The sequence below is a fragment of the Cyprinodon tularosa genome, unplaced genomic scaffold (genome assembly GCF_016077235.1).
Source record: "Cyprinodon tularosa strain WSP-4 unplaced genomic scaffold, ASM1607723v1 ctg203, whole genome shotgun sequence".
Classification (NCBI taxonomy): Eukaryota; Metazoa; Chordata; class Actinopteri; order Cyprinodontiformes; family Cyprinodontidae; genus Cyprinodon; species Cyprinodon tularosa.
The window spans coordinates 684,505-705,259 of record NW_024038748.1 but is presented as its reverse complement, the minus strand read 5'-3'; the positions used below and the strand labels follow the sequence as shown (position 1 = coordinate 705,259).

Below are 20,755 nucleotides of genomic sequence, written 5' to 3'. Positions count from 1 at the left end.
TGACTTTTGAGGTCATTATTATGACTTTGAATCTCATAATTATAACTTTCAATTATGTTTTTTTTTTTTACTTTCATGTAGCGGAAACGGGCTTCCATAAAGCTATTTTATCTTAGGTGTTAAAAACAAGCTTCATTGTCTGACACAGAGAGAGAGGACCACCATCTTCAGGATTCATAACATAAACAAAGAATTTCCTGTTTTAGAAGGAATCTGGGGGAGGGGACAAAATATGTTACAAAAAAATTGATGAATCATATCTGTAGCTTGACAAAGTTTTCACACCAGATGTAATTCATGATTTAGTGATTCTGTGATTTAGCTAATGAAGTCTTTGTCCCCCGAGACAAAGACTTCATTAGCTAAATCACAGAGCGACCGAGACCCTGGACCAAAAACTATCAATTTAACATCTGCACGTTACAATATTAGTTTCTTCTGATAATTTGAAAATTAAAGATTGCTCATTTGAGAAAAATTACAGCTAACTCTCTAAATTATAATGTTTTTCGTAGTGATGGGGAGGCTTGGACTGGGAACGATTTTTGGCCCTGGCATTTTTCCATCTACACCGGCCCATTTATAGAACCCCCCTCCCCTTAAAAAAATAGAAGCACAGTCAAATGGTGCATCTCAAATGTGAAACACGATACAAATACACACTTAGGATTAACTGATCTATCTTCAAGCATCACACAACAACCATCACCAAGACTTTCTATAAGACGGTTATACTGGCTTTGGTTATTAACACGGATGCAACAGTGACTGCTGCTGCGTAACATCTACACTTGCACAAAGCCAGCCAACAATGCATGTAAGACAGGAAATGTTAGCCTGTAGATGTAAAACCCCATCAGGCACCGCAACATATTTTTGCGAAATATTCGAACATAAATTCACCAAATATAAGAGGAACATCGTAGTTTGGTTTAAAGAAAGGATTTAGTTTGTTGCAAGAATTTTACAGTTTAAAGAAATAGAAAATTACACCATATGCCAACCATCATAAGGACGTGCATGACAAGGAAGGGCTATATATACTGGATGCATCATTTAGGTAGTTAACATTGGATTACTACTTGAGCTCCTTGAGTTATTTACTGTCATAGGTAGGAGCTTCGGTCGGAGAGGGGCCGGTACGATCTAAGGAGGGCCGGCCTTTGCATGCTGAAATTAGCACTGGCCCTCTGGGCAAATGCCCGGAATCACAGATTAAAAGTCAGAGCCTGGTGGTGGGTCCAGCAACGCAGATGCACTACAGGTGTTAAGCTCTAACAGCAAAACCTGCGTCACTAGAGGAGCTGTTTCGAACTGTATGACTCATTAAAATGTTTTTATAAGCAAGTCAATTCAAACTGATTTCAAATTGAACCTTAGTTTGCTATTCTTATTATTTTAAATAAATAAATTCTGGTCATACGTCATATTTACAGATTCCTGTTATGTTTATGGATTGGCTCTAAAAATATCAACCATATTTTCTATTTAAACGAAGATATGAAAAAATGAATTGTAGGAAACAGTGGCTTAAATATTATAGGTCATCAAATCCATGTCAGTTTAGCCCAGGGGGTAACCAATTAAAAATCAGCGGGGTCCGAATAAAGAAAATCATCAACTAGTAAAGGTCCGGAGACAGTTTTAATTATAATTAAAACAGTTCCTTTAAACAGAACTTAACACTGAAATAAAAAGCAGGATTTTATGCATCCATGTTATTCACTGAATTTTTAAAAAGGAAAAAATATGAAAAAAATAGAAAATGTATCCCTTTTAAAATCTAAAGTGTTTTTTGAAGTAGAGAAAAACGAACATTCAGTTTGATATATAGACAATTTCCTGATTCACATATTTTATAAAACACCTGAACTGATTGTTATTTTCTTTCTTTTTTAATGACTTAATGAGAGCAGTGGGCTTTAGGCTGTCCTGCAAGGCTTTAAATCTGGGTTTGAATGGAGACTAAGCCATTCTAAAGCACATGTCAAGGAGCTCATTTTGAGCCTGGATCCATATTTATTTTTGATTCTGTTCATGGTGGAGAATCCTGCTTCACAGCAGCAGGTTGAGCCAAACATACTCTAAATGTGCAGGGTCATCTTTGAGCACCATTTCACTTTTCTGTCACCAGTTCACCGCAGTTCTTCCGGCAGTCCACACTTTCTCTGCTCTCTTTTTCTCATCACCTTCTCCTTCTTTCCCATCACCAACCCAGACTGACAGCAGCTACCCAGACTGACAGCAGCTCACTGGATCTTTTTTTTGACGTGTAGCCTGGTCCCGGATGCTGTTGAGGGCTTTACAATACTAACTGGAGAAGCGGCGCAAGTGAAGTTAGACACTGTCGTCAGACAACATGCGGTAATTTCTTAATGTTTTAAATCAGGTTGGGTGCAGATTAGGCAGCAGGTGGGTCTGGATCCGGACCTCTGGTTTAGCCTGTCAAAGAGGCTGCCTGCAGTCATTTTTAATTCCCAGCAGGTGTCAGTATTCAGTTACAAAGTAGTGAAACATTATCAATAGTTTGCCAATGTATCGAAACGTTTCATGATGCCTGATTAACCCATCACTAGTTTTTAGTTAAAAGAATTGATCAGGAAATGTGTATTTTTTGGCAAATATATGTACTTAGTCACTCCTTTTGATTGCTAGATCAATGAAGCTGTGATGGACCTCCTTTTCTCTTTAAGAAAACTGGAGACCTGCATACCTTGATTACTTACACCTGGCTGTAGGTGCCTGCACCTGCTGGGCCTAGCTTGCTCTTTATCTCTTATGCTGGGATGTCTGAATTTTGCTTTTGTGAAAAGGTGGATGATAGCTACGGGGGAGCTGATATTAGCACAGACTTCAGTTTATTTTTATAATCACCTCTTGTGGCCATGAGTTTAAAGTAAGTAATAAGCTTAAGTTTTGCATTTAACAACTTTTTCTTTTCATTTAAAAAAATGCAGTTACACTTTTGTTTTTCCTCTTGTTTCTTGGTGATTGTTTTTTTTTTTTTTTTTTTTTTTTGTCCCTGAGTGTTGAGATTTGTGGGTATTACAGTATGTTTCTAATGTTTTGCAACAGGAATCATAACACCATAGATGCCATGAGGAACGAGGTCTTTCAAGCAGTTTATTGGCACCAAAAACTGCCCCCTCAGCTACTTACTTTCCTGAAAAAAGAAAATAAACTGCTTTCAAGCCCAGAATTTACAGGCAAGTAGAGTCAAAAACATTTTATTTCAATATGTTATTTCCTATTTAGAAATTATAGTATAAGTGATTAAGCAAGAGAGTGTGAGTAGTACATCCTGATTTAATCCATTCCACAAAAGGCAGTCAAAGCTCTACAAGTGTGATTATCTCAACCCAAGTGTAAATAATCAAGCAGGTCTGCACTTTTAAAACAAACATAAAAACTGATGGACTAAATGCCTAAAATGTACATTCCCTTACCCCTTCCAACCAAAGATGCTCTAATTGAAGGTGACTAAAAATGAACAGCAGAGGCTAATGGGGTAAAATCAGCATTCAGACTCTTTGTGGTTACCGGTAAGTGCTTTAAGTTTTTGCTTTTTAAGTAAAAAATAAAATAAAACCCGGTACTTCATGAAATTTAACTTGCCATCAATCAGTATGATTTTGTGTGTTTTTTCAGAAAAGAAAATGTTGGAATAATTATTTTTGGGATCAGTGCAACCCTGTCTGAAAATTATGCTGCACCAGGATTAAATGAGTCTGGTCAAGTGTAGACTAGCCACACAGAATACTGTAACTGTGGTAACTTCCATTGCTGCTTTTGTAAAGCCAAGTAGGCCATATTATCCAGGAAAATTCAAGACTTAATCCTTTATCTTGGTTTTGTGTAATGGACTTCTGGTTGAACTGTTGTTGAAGTGATGCATTTTTAAAAACGCCGCTGTGCGATTTAACAGTTTGCATGCTACTGCCCAATGGTTTAGTTTGTCATTGGATGCATGGCTGGAATTCCCTTTTTTGTTACAAGTTTACAGCACTGTTTTGATAAGAAAGCTATGCATTTTTTATATTTCAGATGCAGCAACAGGAAAAACGGCTCTCATAAAGGCCCTACTGAATCTGAAAAATGGCAGAAATGACACTATTCTGGAACTACTTCAGATTGCAAATCAGACTGGTGATTTAGAGACTCTAATCAATGCAGCTTTTACAGCTCCTCGTTACAAAGGTAAGGAGGTGATGGCTTATGAACAAATTATTTATTCTAGTTAACTGATTAACTGGGAAATAAAGTGAGAAGCCTAAGGTGAGATTAAAAACCTCTAGAGGAGTGAATACTTTAAAATGTTTAATGCCACTTGGGTGGGGTGGGGGCAGTTGGTCCTGAACATGACTACATAATCAGAGCAGGTCCTTGTTTGGAAAGGTAAGAAGCATTGATCAAGGGTAGTTTCTGTGGAAGTACAGGCTACATTATTACAAAGTAGAAATAAGGATTTCTAGCCTGGGTGCCAGTCCGAACTTAGTCCCGCCCACAAGGTTTGAGTTCGGGGAAGTTCGGTCTGGCTCTGCTCCATAGTAGCGCGAGTATTAAAGCCCACTGTCAGGCGATCCAATCAAATTGTCAGGGCGGGCTTTATACGATGATGGACAGATGATCAAGAGTAACGTAATCAACCACGTGACCAAAGCGCGCTTGGGTGACAACAATAATGGCTGCCGCTGGAGAGTTTGGGTGAGTAGATTCTGCTATTAGGTCTGTTCTAGAAGATATCGACAGCAAATAAATTTTAAAAGAGGAACAGAGAAACGCGATCAAGTCTCATCTTCTTATTCTAGGCGTGAAACTGCACGCTTTGATTTTTGTGGACAACAACTATTCCTCGCTTAAGATACGTCACGCACTCCGTTGCTCTTATTGGTTGTAGGTCTATCCAATTGAGTGCAGAGGCATTTTTTTTTCCTGGTTCGTTCAAAACACGCCCCATAATCACAGCTCTATGGAGCAGTATCAGACTCATATTCTGACTAGAATCGGTCTTTGTCAGACACGTGACTGACACGCCCCCTAGCGCCATTTTTGTGGTGAGCGGAAGAAAAACAAAACAGCAGAAAACAAGAGGAGAGCGCTGCCAGCAGTGAGGATTATCAGAAAAGAACAAGAAAACTGAACGGATACCCTACCCAGACAAACTTTCTAAAGCTGCTAGGGAACGATATTATATATTATTATTACAGTGACAAGGCAGATGTTGTGGGCAGTTGCACAGATAGCTGCAGTTAGCAGTTTGTGCTGCTCATCAGACTGAACTTGTCATAATTTTTTGCACATTGATAAGTTGCACACTGTATTTGCTGTTCACTTAATCCAGGCCTGTTTTCACTGGGATCTGCAGTCTTCTTCACAGATATCACCTGTTAGGTAATATCTCTACGGAAGACCACAGACCACAGTGAAAACAAGTCCAGGGAAAATTTAAATCGTCTAATTTAATCTAAAGAGCAATCTGCTATATACGAGGGAGGAAGACAAAGTAAAACATTTGAAGCTTTGCACTGTTCTGCATTATTTATGTATTTGAGATTTTGTATTGCATTTTCATAAATTCTCTGCTTGATTGAAAAGATAATAACAACACTTGTTTCAAATTTCAAATCCACTCTTTATTGTACACACATTATTACAACTTCAGAAAACATTGTTAATATTTGAAGTGATGGTGAAACTTATATTTGTTTTGCTGGTATTTTTCAAAAGTAACTTTAAAAAAAGCAAAATTCTATTTGTGTGAAAAGAAGAATAAAAAAAGAAGAATAAAGTTGAAACAGTACTTGATCTGGCATTCATTTATTAGCTGGTTTCTCTGTGAAAATTTAAAAACAGTCAATAATCACTGTGACTCTATGTCCAAAGGCCTCCACAAACGGATGAGGCATAATTTTGTGCAAGGTGTCTCTATCTGGCCACACAATTGCACGCTTCAGATTTGCATATAAAAATGACAGCATTTCATTGAATGTTCTGTACACTGTCTTTGGTGAAACACGGAAGAGATAAGCAAGGTGTTGTGAGGGCAGATCCAATCTCAGACGCATGAAGGTTAACAGAAGCATTTGAAATGGACTGAGAATTTTATTTTGAGCAGACATGAGAGGCAGCAGAAAATTAAACAAAGCCATAAAGGTTGCCAAGTTTGGTAGACCCGTATAGTACTTGACTTTTTCATTACTGTCTCCAAAGAAGCCATCAGAGATCCGCAGCTCATCAAGTTCACGCCGCAGCTCTCTGTTTTCTTCCAAAAGACGGTTCATCTCTGCACACCTGAGCACACACAGGTTACATTCTGTCTGTCCTTCCTGACGACCACCTTCTGTGTCATCCTTGGTGTCTGGCCGGCCAACGTTTTCAGCAGCCTTCTGCGTGTCAGTCTGTTGCTGGTTAGGGTTCTCTGTCGCCTCATGTGTTACTTCATCCTGTCGCTCAAGGATTTCATCAGCCCGATGGAGCCCCGTTTCAGTTGCTTGCAGGGCATTCTTTTTCAGCTGTTCCCGATAACCACGTCTTAAAGAGCGGTCTGTGTCTGTTGGTTTGATGTCAGTGTGGCCCAGATGCAGGGATGGAGCCCAGTCTGGGTCAGTTTCCATCATCTCATATGCGGGTTGACCTGCAAAGTAGATGAAAGGTTGAGTGTTTTACACATCTATTCAAAACACTATATAAAGCACCTTAATAACAGAGCCCATTAGATTAGATGAGTTATAGAATATAAGATATGCTTATGTTTCCCACAGTGGGGAAATTTGCTATTTGAAACAGCACAAGTACATCGGACTAGTAAGGCCAGAGGTAAATAAATAAACTGAAAAGCTTACAGGACGAACAAAGGATTATAATAAATAAACTTAAGTAGATTGCACAGGATGAATAAATGCAGTGAGTTGGCTGACGAGTGGGTATGTACAGTGTTTTTATATGTACACTGACACACTAATACTATATATTTATTCATAAAAAAAATATATTTGTATTGCAGATTGTGTAAATGATTATATACAGATAATGCATTATTTATTAAATTTTAGCGGTCTAAAAAAGAAATAAAACAAACATCACTTTCCGCTTCTCTTCCACAGCATGTTTCAGTAGGTTTACATGAACTCCTGCAACTTTATAAGCAAACCATTTCAGCGTGTTGATTTCTATTAGTGTATATTTATAAGGACTTACCTTTGTGAAAATGCCGAGAGCAAACACGAGCATGAGGAGATATTTTATGAAACGTGATGTCTTTCCTTCTTACAGCAGCGACCCACGGAGCCCGACACCTATTTGTTAAGTCCTCTGTCTGCGGTCCGTATTTTTTTTCCAAGTGGGAAATACGAAAAACCGTACGGCCCCATCTGCTGTTTTCTGTTTAGAATTACTATTGCATCCTTGGACGCAGCACCAGTGTCCCATTATTTCCAAAGAAGCAACTAGAACACGTCTGCTCTCTGTTAGTTTTCTTTTGTTTGTTGCTGCTGTCTCTTCCCCACAGAAATGGCGCTAACTACCCTAAATGAATTGCGCTTTTGCGGAAGTGACGTACACTGTCACAGACCGATTGAGTCGGACTACGTCAGGCTAAAGGATTTCCTTAAACCTAGAAGACTTAGTTTTCAGGCTTTGGTTTGATTCTAATTAATTTCGGCTGAATTTACTTGAAATGTTTCTGAATACCATTTGCTCAGGTCAAACTGCATTACACGTTGCTATTGAACGGAGACATCTGACTTATGTTCAACTTTTGGTCACGATGGGTGCGGATCTGCAAGCCAAAGCCAATGGGACATTCTTCCAATGGGGTGAAAAATGTGGCTTTTATTTTGGTAAGTAACTTCCTGAGGTTTTCATCATATATATATATATATATATATATATATATATATATATATATATATATATATATATATATATATATATATTCTTTCTCCTGTTATATGTAGAGGGAGTATTACCTAACCCTCTAAGTTTTGAGACAATGTCAGTGAATGAGTTTCAGATTATCTTTGTCATTCAAAGGCCAAACATTCCCTCTCTTGACTTAGGGCAATTTAGAGAAGTCAACCCAGGTAAAAGCTGTAGGATATGGTGGGATACAACCAGAGTCCCTTTAGCTGACTGGTAAACGCCCATGACTTTTACCTTGCAGATTGTGGCATTTCATATGACGTAGGCCCCGTTGTGTACCTTTAATAACCTATTAAACCTATTGTAGAAAATATTACCTACTGACAGTTGGAAAACTAAAAGGATATAAGCAGTTCTGATAAAATGATATACAAGGTGCAAAGTGCAAGGGCCCTGCAGACCCTTGCACCTCTCTTTTAAAACTTTCCCTGACTGAATACTCTGAAAAATGACAAAATAAAGGCCACTAGTGCTTAAAAAGAAGTAAAATAATTAATCAGAAACACCAACTGTGGCTGTTCTGTTTATAGTACCACACATTTGGGATTGGTCTTTACTACTCACTTTCTTGCAGCGTTCACACCGCATGTGATTTCATTAGCTAAAAAGCTTCTGCTTCTTTTTTGATGTTTCTACACCCTGGTAAAAAAAAAATGTGCTTTATTGTATTTCAAGTATATTCATATTTCCTATAGTTTACTGAAAATGTACTTAGACAAATTGTACTTTTTGTAAATATATAAAAAGTATACTAACATTACGCTTTCATGCTAATACTTTTAACACACTTTAACATAATTACACTATGTTACACTTTATAGAAATATATTATTAAAAAAGTATACTTTAAGTGAAAGTTATGTGTAATTTCTAAAGTGTACTTATTTTAAATTTGTTTTTACATATATTTTTGCTATATTTTAAATTGTATGCTCAAAGTTGTCATTGTAACGTACATTGAAAGCATATTTTAAAAGTACACATTTTAATATCGACACTGTAATATTAAGTTTGAGTGCATTTTAAGTTACATTTGAATCTAATTATGAAGTGAAGTTATATACGCTTGTACTTCAGGTAATTCTTTTGGAAAGTGTTCAATAGTATAACTACAAAAATGCACTTAAACCCTATTATGCAATTTTGTGCTGTGTGTAAAGTACACAGATAGCAATTATTGCAGTTGTTATGTAATGTTTAATAAGTTTTGAAAAAGAAATATGATACAATACATCTTACACACAAAACCACATTGAACAAAACACTAAATGTTCACTTCAAAAGTACAGGTGCACAAAAATGTGTGTTCTGCTGAAAAGCAAGTGGTTTAAAGCTGGTGCAGTGCTACATTATGATCTAACAAATAGCATAACCCACATTGCAACAGAAAAGTTAATACTGGCCAAATGCAAAAGAAATAAACTTAACACATTACAATTGTCTCAAGTGTTCAAAAAAGAACATTTCATTAGTATTGTTTAATGGATCAAAGCAGGGCTACTGCAAACAAGACCAATTGGTGAGTGCACATATTTAAAAGTCGCTGACAGCACTTCATGCATATAGGAGTGATATGTGGAGGTTGTTTGGCCTTGATGTCTGTAAAGTAGTAGCTCCCCAAGAATTTTAGTCTTGGGGAGTTTTTGGTTCAGTACTGATATCAGAATTCCCATAGACTTTGAATGCACCACACCTGCACAGCAGTTAGTCACGGCTCCTCCCTGCTCAGAGCTAGCGTGCTTTTCTTTTAAGGCCTTGGTCTGCATGGAGAGAGGTAACTTTCAAAACATTCCCATTTGGTTTTGAAATCTTAAGATATCTGTATAAAACGCGATTTTGATTATTATATTTGTATTGTAGAAACAGGAGATGTAATCGGTTGAGCAGGAAGATTTGCTGTATTATTGTGTTGAAGAATATCCTGGTGAGTTCACATGAACCTGTGAATGAAATATATATATTTTTTGAGATGTAAAACCAGTCAGGATATAATGTTTTGTAATATATGTAATTTTACTAGCTCTTTTGATTTATTGAATGCATTAGCACAGTGAGAAGGAGGCTAACACACCCCCCATGTGCTCTTCTAAAAAAGAAAATGCACTTTCAAGCTAGCTACATCTTGTGTGATGTTGCTGTAAAACCCCCACAAGGGGTTAACGTAAAATTAACCCTTCATAGGTGTCCTGGATTGTTTTTTCCAGATACAAGTATTGACTACTGACCATAATGATTTCTTAGACAGTGAACCACATGTAAATTGATAATTTTACTTTATATTTTTGTCTGTATAAATGTGGTAAAAACCAATTTATATTATGGTGATTACATGATTTATTTTCCAATTGAAGTAATTGCTCTGCACATTTGTGTGCAGGCTGTTTTTTTTTTTACATAGTTGCAGAATCTGCTGTTACAGCTGAGCAGTTCATTGTATGGACTGGACTAGACTCCACCAGAGATGTTGATGCAGAATGTTCCCAATGTGAATGCCATCCGGTTCCCTGGAGGGTGGTAGGAAAAACAAGGAAACTTAAGGATTTTTCTTCCCTTTCTTTCTGCGGATTCATAATTTTTTTCTTTTCTGAGATCTCTGACAATTTTTGTTGTTACTTTGTTTAATTTTTTTGATCAGATCTGATAAAACCACTTGATGCATCAGATTTATTTAAATTCAACTGAAATGGACAATTTTTTTTTCTGGTGCACTTATGGACCCTGGTATATCATACTGATACAATTTGTCAGACTTTTCTGATGTACTGCTCAAAAATACTATGAATTTACAGTATCTCTCTGTTTGGTTAACAGACGCTGTTCTTCTGGAGTTTCCGTAGACAAGTGTCTCTGATGTGCGCACGGCCATCAGACGAAAATGTAACAATGAGCAGTTCAGCCAAAAAAAGGAAAATAATGTGTGGTGGGCGTGTTTTTGTATGGTGGGAGGGTTTAGGGGTGCAATAATAAGGAATGTTGTTTTTCATTGTTCAGTATTCCTCTGCGTTCTTTAAAGTTTATTTGTAATGTTTAGGTCTGCTGCCTGAAATTGACATATTTCTACAAAGTGTACTAAAGTACCAATATTTGAAAATGTGTTGTAAGTTTTATAATGAAAATGGTTAACGTCGATATGTAAATGTTTATACATTCTGAGATAGTACAAGTTATATTATTTGTAATGTACTATAATTTGGACATGTTTCAAATACATTAAAGTATATTTTTTCATCTGCACGGAAGTATATCCACAAGTCTTTCAGCATTTAGTATACTGTTAATACATTTGCAAGAATGTGCAAGGTAGAAAGTAGTATAGCAATGTAATGATAAAGTATATTTACTATTAACTGCAAAGTATGCTTTTTTAGTAATTGGAATAAGCCAACAGTATAATTAAGCATATTATTACCACAGTAAGAGTATATTAAAAGTATAAAGCTTATATATTTTTAAGACACTAACAAATCATTTTTAATGTAGTTATAATACAACCATAGTGCACTTTAATTTGACTAATTAAGCATATATTAGTACATATAAACTCATATACTTAAAGTATACAAAATATACTTTAAGTTGTTCCACTTTAGCACATCAAAGTACACTAAATACACTTCAAGTTGAGCTTGTCCACAATTTAATTACAATTAAAATATATTTAGTACAAAATTAGTTGTTCCAAAATAGCATCCTTCAAGTTAACTAATCATAAACACACTTAAAGTATAGTAATGATTAGTGTGCCTTCAAGTACACAAAAGTATGCAAAATTTTAGTACACTTAGCACATTTATTTTTCAGCAGGGCACTTAAAGGTCAGATGTTCCTCAAGAGCATTTTGATGTTCCTGAAGCACATCCAGTAGAGTGTATGACACGTCTGATGCTTCTGCTGCTCCTCTGGTCAATGGCAGAGAGCGGCTTTGCTATATTTGCTGTGATAAGTAGAGCAAAAACTTTTAATATATGTTGATGCGAGAAAGTCGACCTCAAAACATTTAAAATTGTGATCCTGCCTTAAATATAATTTTTCTGCAGACCCCCACATAACAATGCTGTCACTGGACATTTTGATGCGCTTCAACCATAGACTTTACATCTAAAGCAGCTTCTTTTGCTGTCCAAAGCGCATTAGTTGTAAATGTGGCATCAAGTGTCTGGTTTACAGGCAAAGTCTATGGGGGAAGCGTTGAGCACATTTAGAGCGTTCAGTTGTGTCACTGGAGTTCAGTAAATTGAACTTTTGCTGCTGGACGAAACCAATCGAAAGGTTGATCCCCTTTTTTGGGAGGGTTCGATAGACACTACAGTACCTGCAAGCTGTCATCACTTCTGCAGAAATTCTGCATTTGAAAATACAAAATTCCATGGTTTAAAAAAAGCTGTAAGAGTGGATTGTTAAAAGAAAAAGCGAGTGAGCTCTGATCATTATTGCTGCACTAAAACATTTTTATGAACTATGATGAAACATTTTATAAATGCCCAAATTAGCTAAAAATGTTAAAACCTGCCGATGAAAAAATATGATTCTATGTTCTTATACTTGCATTTTATTACTACAAACCTTAAAAACCCTTTGTCTTCATTCAGGGGGGCTGTCAGGAATTTGGCGCCCATGAAAGACATTGATATTGGGCCCTCAGCTCCCCCCAAATAAGAAAAATGTACACATGCTGCTATAAAGATGCACTGAAGAGTATCATTCACATTTTCAATATAATTGTTATATTTCTACAAAGGAAAATGATCAGAATGTGAAAAAGTTAAATATACATTAACTTTAAACTCTACATTTACATCCCATAATGATAACAGCTTATTTAAAACAAAACATATAGGTTTTACTATAACTTTATTGAAGAACAGATTTTTTTTTTCTGGCCCTGAGAACTTATTTTTCATTAATCTGTGCCTGTAATGACATGGTTTATTTTTTTTGTTTTTGTTTTTTATGTGGCAGCTTCAGGCTGGTCATGAAAATTATCAAGATTTAGATATGTGTATTAATTAATCTGAATATAAAGATCTAACTTAATTGTTTTAATATTGACAGATTTAATTTAATGTAAATGTCATATTAAACATCTACTAGCGTTTAGCTGATGTTAAACCTCTAATAACCATGTTGTTTTCCTGTTGCCTGGTCTGGTTGCTAAAGGTAAATTCTCAGCTCTGAGATTTCTGGCTTAGTTGTTTGGCCTTTTTATTTGCAGACACAATAAGCTCAATAAATGCTGGATTAATCCTGTTTTTTTTTTTTTCTCTTTAAAATTAAAAACAAATCAACAAAATAATAAAAAATTCCAATCATTCTGTTTCAGACAGCACCCGGCTGAGCAGCATCATTAATGATGTGATTTCCCTCAGACATTAAGGAAGAATAACTATCTTATTTTACTTAAAGGAATAGTACACCCAAAACATGATTAGCCTTCATTTTCTACTCACCCCCATGCTGAACAACACCCTGGAGTACTTTTTTGATATCTCAAATGCATCTGGAGATCTGGGAGGCTTCTTGCTGTCTGCTGACATTCAAATAATGGAGGTTTATGGTGCCCGAGACAGGTCCATAAAAGTCCACAAAAAACGTGTCAATATTCCTCCATACTGCTCGTCCAATGTATTCCAAGTGTCCTGAGTGGGTAGCATCCAGAATTTACTCGAAACGAAGTCATTTAGAATGTTTTTAGAGCATAAACAGTAGTGTATAGGATTTCCTGAAAGCGCGCGCCTACGCGATCACGACGCTATGGAAGCAGGCAGACCAAACCAGATGAGAGTGCGCATTCAGCGTCTGCTCTGCCGATAATGCAAGCGTAGAAGAAGAAATGTGCTGTTTACCTGTGCAAAGAAAGAACGAAAGAAAAATGTCTGAGGACTTCAGTGTTGAGGAAGAGCATGAGTTCTTTGCTGAGCTGAATGCTCACTTTCATCTGGTTTGGTCTGCCGCGGTTTCCGTAGCGTCGTGAACTCGCAGGCGCGCGCTTTCAGGAAATCCTATACACTACTGTTTATGCTCTAAAAACGTTCTAAATGACTTCGTTTCGAGTAAATTATGGACGCTACCCACTCGGGACACTTGGAATACATTGGACGAGCAGTATGGAGGAATATTGACACGTTTTTTGTGGACTTTTATGGACCTTTCTGTCTCGGGCGCCATAGACCTCCATTGTTTGAATGTCAGCAGACAGCAAGAAGCCTCCCAGATCTCCAGATGCATTTGAGATATCAAAGTACTCCAGAGTGTTGTTCAGCATGGGGGTGAGTAGAAAATGAAGGCTAATCATGTTTTGGGTGTACTATTCCTTTAATGGGATCTTTTCTTTTTTGGGCCCCCCCTCAGTCAAGGGCTCTTAGAATCGTCCTAACTTTGCCCCCCAGGTGGCGCGCCTATCTTCACTTCCAGCTGCTAACCAAATAGGCGGGAATCCCCCACAGCAGAGCGTTCTGGACTTCCAGCACTGCCACCTATTTGTGCTGGAGGTTCATCGCTCTGCCAGATGATACATGTAGTTCATCAGATCATAATCCTTATGAATTGACTGCACAGATGATGTCTGTAGGTGGACTTGCTCGCTGAAAAACGTGTTAAAACTAAAAAGTAAATAAAGCCAAGCCGCTCTCTTGCTTGAAGCTAAAGAGCAGATAAACTCCCAGAGCGTCCAACATCCAGATTACTACGTTTACAATTTAACACCCCCAATGCCTTTGGTGTGAATGCAGCTTACGTTTTGTGCAAACTGGCCAAAACCATATCTTCGGTTTTACCTCACTGTTTTGTATTGACAGGTGAGCTGCCTCTGTCCCTGGCTGCCTGCACCAATCAGCCCAAAATGGTTTCATTTCTCATGGACAACAATCACAGGAAAGCTGATCCTACTGACAAAGACTCACAAGGGAACACCGTGTTGCACGCTCTGGTGGTGATAGCAGATGACACAACAGAGAACGTAGAAATGGTTGCAAATATGTATGACCAAATCCTTCTTCAGTACTACAAGAGCAACAAAGTCAACTTGGAATCATTTGAGAACAATGAAGGTCTGACGCCACTGAAATTGGCAGCCAAACTTGGTAAAATTGGGGTAAGGTTTTTCCATTATATACTTTTTAAAAGACAAAAATCCTCAACTTCTAAGATTCAATTCCGTCTAGTTGTTGAGGCACATGTTGAGTCGGGAAGTCATGGACAAAGAGACAAGGGTCCTTTCCAGGAAGTTTACTCGATGGATCTATGGACCTGTTGGGTCGTCACTATATGACATCAGTTCCATTGACACGGATCAAAACAAGTCTGTGCTGGAGATGATCATCTTTGAAAGCGATAACCCGGTTTGTCTATTGTACTACACCATGGACCAAAGCAGCTCTCGAAAGACCAACATTAGAGATCTGAAATGTTTTTCAGAATCGCCCTGAGATGCTGCAGATTGAACCTCTAAAGAGTCTCCTTCAACATAAGTGGACAAAATTTGCTTGGAAGCTGTTCTTGATGAACTTCTTGTCCTATGTCACGTACTTGGCCATTTTCACCTCAGTGGCTTTGTCCACTAAAGATAAACAGGTAACACAGGGGTTTGGGACGCTGATTAAAGTATACCTATTACTGACCAAATCTTCTGTTTTATACACAGCCACCTTTTACCATCACTGATTATTATTGTCAAGCAGTAATCGTCCTTGCAGCTGTGAGATTTCTCTACAAATCGGTAAGACTAATTGAATTTACATAGATGAGGAGAAAATGCTAATTAATAGTTTTTTTTCCTTCTGTACTTCAGATGACACATTTTCATAGGAACCCTCCAAAAATGAGAACTTTATTCATTAATGGCTTCAGTGACATCCTGTTGTGAGTATGAATAAATGTGCTGTATTTTCATGCAGACATTACGCAGCAAATGTGCTGCGTAATGTCCCCAGAACACAGAATCTGTTCAGATGAACTGTTCAAGATAAGATCTCTTTGTTTGCATCTTGAAGTTGTTTTTCCTGAAAAGGGATCACTCGGGATAAACTCTTTAAATAACACTTCATAATTTATCTGTATCAATCATCAGGAGACATGACGACAGATTTTGATAGAAATTGTAATCTTACTCAGATCAGAGAAATTAATCAGAATTAAAGAAGGCAGCTGCATACCTCCTGGCCTCACCTCTCAGGAAGGGGCCACGATTAACAGTTGGAGGCATTTTATATCATATGTTAGCAGAGGATTAGACATCCATGGCTCCAGCCTTATCAAAATATTACACTTTGTTCTTAGCTGAAGGACACTGCTCTCATTCCATTTACCAAATCTTTGCCACATACAGAATGAATAATATAACTGTATCGACAGAGGAACTGTCTTAATTTGAAAAACTATTGTGGAAAAAAATCTGTTTTAACATGCAACATGTGGCTAATATTAAGGTGTAATAAACTTGCACATCATCAATGATCATTATCCTAACAGAACCAAGAAAATAAAATGTGTAAATTGCCTAAAGTGCAAACTTATTTTATTTTAAGTTTGGGGCAATTTTTTTTAGCTGCTCATTAGTCCGCCTGTCGCACAACTTGGTGTGTGGTAGAGCATGCAACCAGTGTAGGAAGGCATTAGTACTAGCACGCATATGTCGTGGGTTTTAGTGAGATGTTTGCTCCTCGACTTCCAGGGGTGTAGCTAAATGGCGAGGGGAGAAGGTGATAATGACCACAATTAGTTGGCCACCCCTCCCCATAAAGTAATTTGGTGTTCATGCGTATGTAATTTGCCAGCTTTGGAAGAAACAGTTCCCCTCTAAACCATGGGGAGGCAGCAGTTCCCCACTGAAGTGGAAACTCCTATGTAATTTGACCTTTTACTTCCTATATCAACTGTATATTTAATAGAAGATGCATGTATGGATGGATCATTGAAAATGTTCTTGCTTCACTTTATTAATCTTTAAACAATATCAAAAGATGTTAACTAGATATATTTGAAGACTGGTTAGATGGACAATATTTGATGCCCTGTTTTTTTTTTTTTTTTAAGTTTCCTACAGGCAGTCGGTGTGTTGCTGTCCACCGTCTTGTCTTTCTGTGGCTGTCGGGAATATGTCAAAATCCTTGTTCTGTCTCTGGTTGTGGCCTGGGTGAGCATCCTCTATTATGCCATAGGAATCAAGCAGCTGGGAATCTACAATGTCATGATGCAAAGGGTAAGGTTCAGATGAAGACATTTAGTCCAGGTACTGTATTCTACTTAATCATTTCTCTGCAGATTATCCTAGGTGATCTGCTCCATTTCTTATGCATTTACAGCGCTCTGCTGTTTGGATTTTCCTCTGGTAAATGTCTACCCACTATTCAGAATGTATTCCCTGACCACATCCCTTTCAGTCTAACTCAACTTTTTACACCCACAGCCATTGTTGCAATTAGCAGAGACCCATCTGGGACTGTGAAAACAAATGAGACACTTGCACCAGAAAGCAACTTGAAAGCAGATGCAGGATGCAAGATGGAGAATTATGAAGATTTCAGAACCACAATGATAGAACTGTTCAAGTTCACTATTGGAATGGGAGATCTGGAGTTCACCAACACATTTGAGTACATTGAGGTTTTCTACATCCTGCTCATCTGCTACATTGTTCTGACTTACATCTTAATGCTCAACATGCTCATTGCTCTAATGGGCAACACGGTGGAGAGAATCTCGGAACAAAGCGAAACCATCTGGAGCCTGCAGGTGACTAGTTTTTCTGAATGCAGAATTTTTAAAGGTGCAAGAAATTTGTGTGTGAGTGTGGGGTGGGGGCTTAATCCATGTACTTTTAAAATAATTTAAAATATCCCCCCCAAAAAAGTTTAACATTAACCTCTAGGCTTGTAACCATTTTATTCTTAGAGGGCATTTGCCATTCTGGACATGGAGAGGAACTTGCCAAGGTTTCTGAGGAGCAAGATCTATTCTAAAGGACCTGAAATGGTTTTGCTGAATGACCAGGATGTCCATCGTAAATGTATCATGTAAATATAACTGAATGCAAAAACTGGAGTCTGTGGCATTGAGAGTATTTCTGAGATTGTGATTTGTCAATCTTCCTGTGTGTTCACCTATAGTTTATTTATATCACTGATGGATGAGTTAGGTTAATTGCTTTTACCTCTTTTTCAGGTCTGAGTAATGGTTGAATGTTTTAAAGGTAGTCATGTCGTTTACTTCTAACAATTTAGCATGCATTAACATGCCTAAAATGAACAGTAATCTGATTTTCGCAACAACTTCAGTATTGGAGATGGGTTTATGCCTTAAGGGGTTCAAGTCTATCGTTTTTGAAGTGCTTGTAAAGTACACAGCTGATCAGTGAGTTTTCTTTGACTTCAGGGGGAATGAAATAAACTGGACCAAATGGAGGACTTATCTTTGTCTGAAGCTGGAGGAAGACCCTGGAAATGCCAAGTAAGTTTTAATTCCACTGACTTCTGTTGCTGTAATTACTGTTAATAGGTTTTTTTTTGTTGTTTGTTTTTTAACAGGGAGATCGAGGTGATCCAGGATCCTGAGGACATCCAGGATCCTGATCCGTGTGTTTCTTTAGGTAGTTAAATGTGCTAGGTTTAAGTTGAAGTGTTTAAAATGTAGTCTCACGGGTTTACCCTTCCATGGCTTAAAAAATCACAATGAAACCACATAAATGTATGCTAAACACAAGATCCCTGTTATGGTTGTATTTGAAATGTTTTTAGTGTTTTGTCACTGTTTGAAAATTGATTAATTCATTAGTTAAGACCTCTAAATTACAATTTTCTTGGTGTTTCAGGGGAGGGAAATTGGTCATTTGTGCTTTCAATACTGTTTAATGTTTAGGGTTGCATGGTTAAGTTCTTTGCTTTTTAAAAGTGTAAAAATGTTTAGCTGCAACATTTTATTGTATGGAGTTAAATGTATGAATAAATTTGATGCCCTCATTCATGTGGATTTCAGAATTTTATTGATCACTATAGTAGTATGTCAATGAATACAACAAATAGAGTAAGGTTTGTGAAAATTGTGTAAGTTTTACATATCATGTGGGATGAACCCTGTATTTTTGTAAGGATGTTTCTTTGGGTCTACCACTGTCTGCAGTTAAGCCCTCTGCCTAATTGAATAACTTATCAGAGTAGAGACAGTAAATTGGGTGCACCTGGATTAGATGAACATTGTAACATTTTTGCTTTGAATCCAACTAAACGGGAACAATGGACTCTTTGCACATGACGTCATGACTACACTTGTGTGTTTGAAAGGGGGAACCCGGTTTACAGTCCGACATAAACAACAATGGCTCTGTTCTATACCCGCTGTCTACAAGACCTGCATAGATTATCCATTTTGGATGTTGACCGTTTAGTCGAAGGCTCATCTAAAACGTTGACGTCAAAACTAGACAAAGGGTTTAAATTGTATGCCTCGTCAATGTCTTAGATGAGCCTTCGACTAAACGGTCAACATCCAAAATGGATAATCTATGCAGGTCTTGTAGACAGTGGGTATAGAACAGAGCCATTGTTTATGGCCGACCGGTTTATGTGACAGCAACAATCATGTACAGTATTTGTTTTAGAACTAAATTCAATTAAGCAAATTATATAACGTGCTCTATACACCTACGTAATGAATGTGTGTTTGGATCAGTGTTAAAGGTACACTATGCAACCGGTGTTGATTTTCCAGCGAGGCTCCCCCCAGAGGGCGAAAGTAAAAGTGCACTGTCGTAAATATGCACAGCTGTTCTGGTTTCTCCGTCAAGCCAGGCGCGGTTGTTTTGAGCTTAGCAGACAGGCGAATGCAACGAATGACTAATGCTGCGTTCACACCGCAGCTGGTGCGACAGAAGCAGCGAGTTTACATGCAAAGTCAATGGTTGACGCGCGTCAAGGCGCAGCAAAAGGTCCCGCGGCGCGTTTTGAGCAGCAGGCGCAGCGCGTCTGAGGAGCTGAAGCAGCGCGTCGGGCGCGTTCAAGCATCTGACGCAGGGAGAGACACAGCGCTGATGATCAGAGGCTATGATCACTCCTCTTAAACAGTTTATTGACGCCTAAATTAACTTAAAATGCAGAAATCTGCCGGCAGAATATGCAGTTTGGATTATTTTGATGAAAAACACCTACCAGCTGCCGCGGTGAACCGCGAGGAGGCGACAGCCAGAGGCTGCTGATGAAGGGATTCCTTCTGTCGGCGCACCGCTGGTATGTGGGGGTCTGAGCGGCTCCGACAGAAAAAATATTGAAGGCAGGATAATAATCTGAATGAACTGACTGCACTGATTACGTTTTCAGGTGTATTTTCTCACTTAAAAACATATTAAAACTACTTTATTCCCACTGATCACAGCAAATATAGCTGCAAGGCAGAGAAAGGATAGTGAAGCTCCGCCCAACGCGCGTCAGACACACTTTTGCACCGCTCAGCCAGAGCAGCAAAGCTGCTTCAGCCGCGCGTCAGAACTAACTGGTACAAGCAGCAAAAATGAAGCAGCAGACGCGATTTTGCTGCGTAGCATAACTGCACAAACATCGCCACTGTGCTATAGCAACGAGAATGCTTTTAACTGGGGCGTGTAGCAGTTCTCGCCGTAAAGCAAGACTGATTCTCCCGAGACTTCTGAGCCTGTGGGTGCGGGTCGGCGCTCCTGCAATTGCAAGTGCGGTATTTTCCCCACAGACCACCAGGGCGGCCGAGAATACCTTTGTTCAACCTGAAATTACTCATTTAATCATCCAAAACGATATGGAACACATTAACTGAAAAATGTTGCATAGTGTGCCTTTAAAGACGGGGCTACGTGTGAGAGCGGTGAAAGTAGGGC

At 38.1% G+C, this 20,755-nt stretch overlaps 2 protein-coding genes and 1 long non-coding RNA gene across 4 annotated transcripts; 2 read left to right on the top strand and 1 right to left on the bottom strand.

The window, feature by feature from the left end:
- The first annotated feature begins 2,813 nt into the window (after positions 1-2,813).
- LOC119783359 (transient receptor potential cation channel subfamily V member 1-like) lies at positions 2,814-18,862 on the top strand. The gene is made up of 15 exons (XM_038284844.1): positions 2,814-2,896; positions 3,076-3,206; positions 4,045-4,197; positions 7,701-7,838; positions 14,715-15,010; positions 15,081-15,257; positions 15,334-15,489; positions 15,560-15,634; positions 15,707-15,777; positions 16,951-17,116; positions 17,179-17,245; positions 17,324-17,649; positions 17,809-17,930; positions 18,289-18,363; positions 18,441-18,862. The coding sequence occupies exons 1-15, from the start codon at positions 2,886-2,888 to the stop codon at positions 18,508-18,510; spliced, it is 2,034 nt and encodes a 677-aa protein (XP_038140772.1). The 5' UTR covers positions 2,814-2,885; the 3' UTR covers positions 18,511-18,862.
- LOC119783360 lies at positions 5,612-7,504 on the bottom strand. The gene is made up of 2 exons (XM_038284845.1): positions 7,198-7,504; positions 5,612-6,634 (listed from the first exon to the last, which is right to left on the bottom strand). Exon 2 carries the CDS (start codon positions 6,615-6,617, stop codon positions 5,844-5,846), a length of 774 nt encoding a protein of 257 aa, XP_038140773.1. The 5' UTR covers positions 6,618-6,634; positions 7,198-7,504; the 3' UTR covers positions 5,612-5,843.
- On the top strand, positions 8,862-11,014 carry LOC119783361. 2 transcript variants are annotated; one of them, XR_005280784.1, is made up of 4 exons: positions 8,862-9,694; positions 9,781-9,844; positions 10,298-10,641; positions 10,732-11,014. It is a non-coding gene; the product is annotated as an uncharacterized LOC119783361 (long non-coding RNA). The 2 variants fall into 2 exon arrangements; XR_005280783.1 differs by having other exon boundaries at positions 10,298-10,434; positions 10,732-10,825.
- Positions 18,863-20,755: the final 1,893 nt, after the last annotated feature.

Bases quoted from the DNA above. Each gene is read 5' to 3' on its own strand.
- LOC119783359 (XM_038284844.1), top strand. The intron at 3,207-4,044 runs GCAAGTAGAGTC...TTTATATTTCAG, and splicing joins TTCAAGCCCAGAATTTACAG to ATGCAGCAACAGGAAAAACG. The intron at 18,364-18,440 runs GTAAGTTTTAAT...GTTTTTTAACAG, and splicing joins GAAGACCCTGGAAATGCCAA to GGAGATCGAGGTGATCCAGG.
- LOC119783360 (XM_038284845.1), bottom strand. From the start codon at position 6,617: ATGATGGAAACTGACCCAGACTGGGCTCCATCCCTGCATCTGGGCCAC.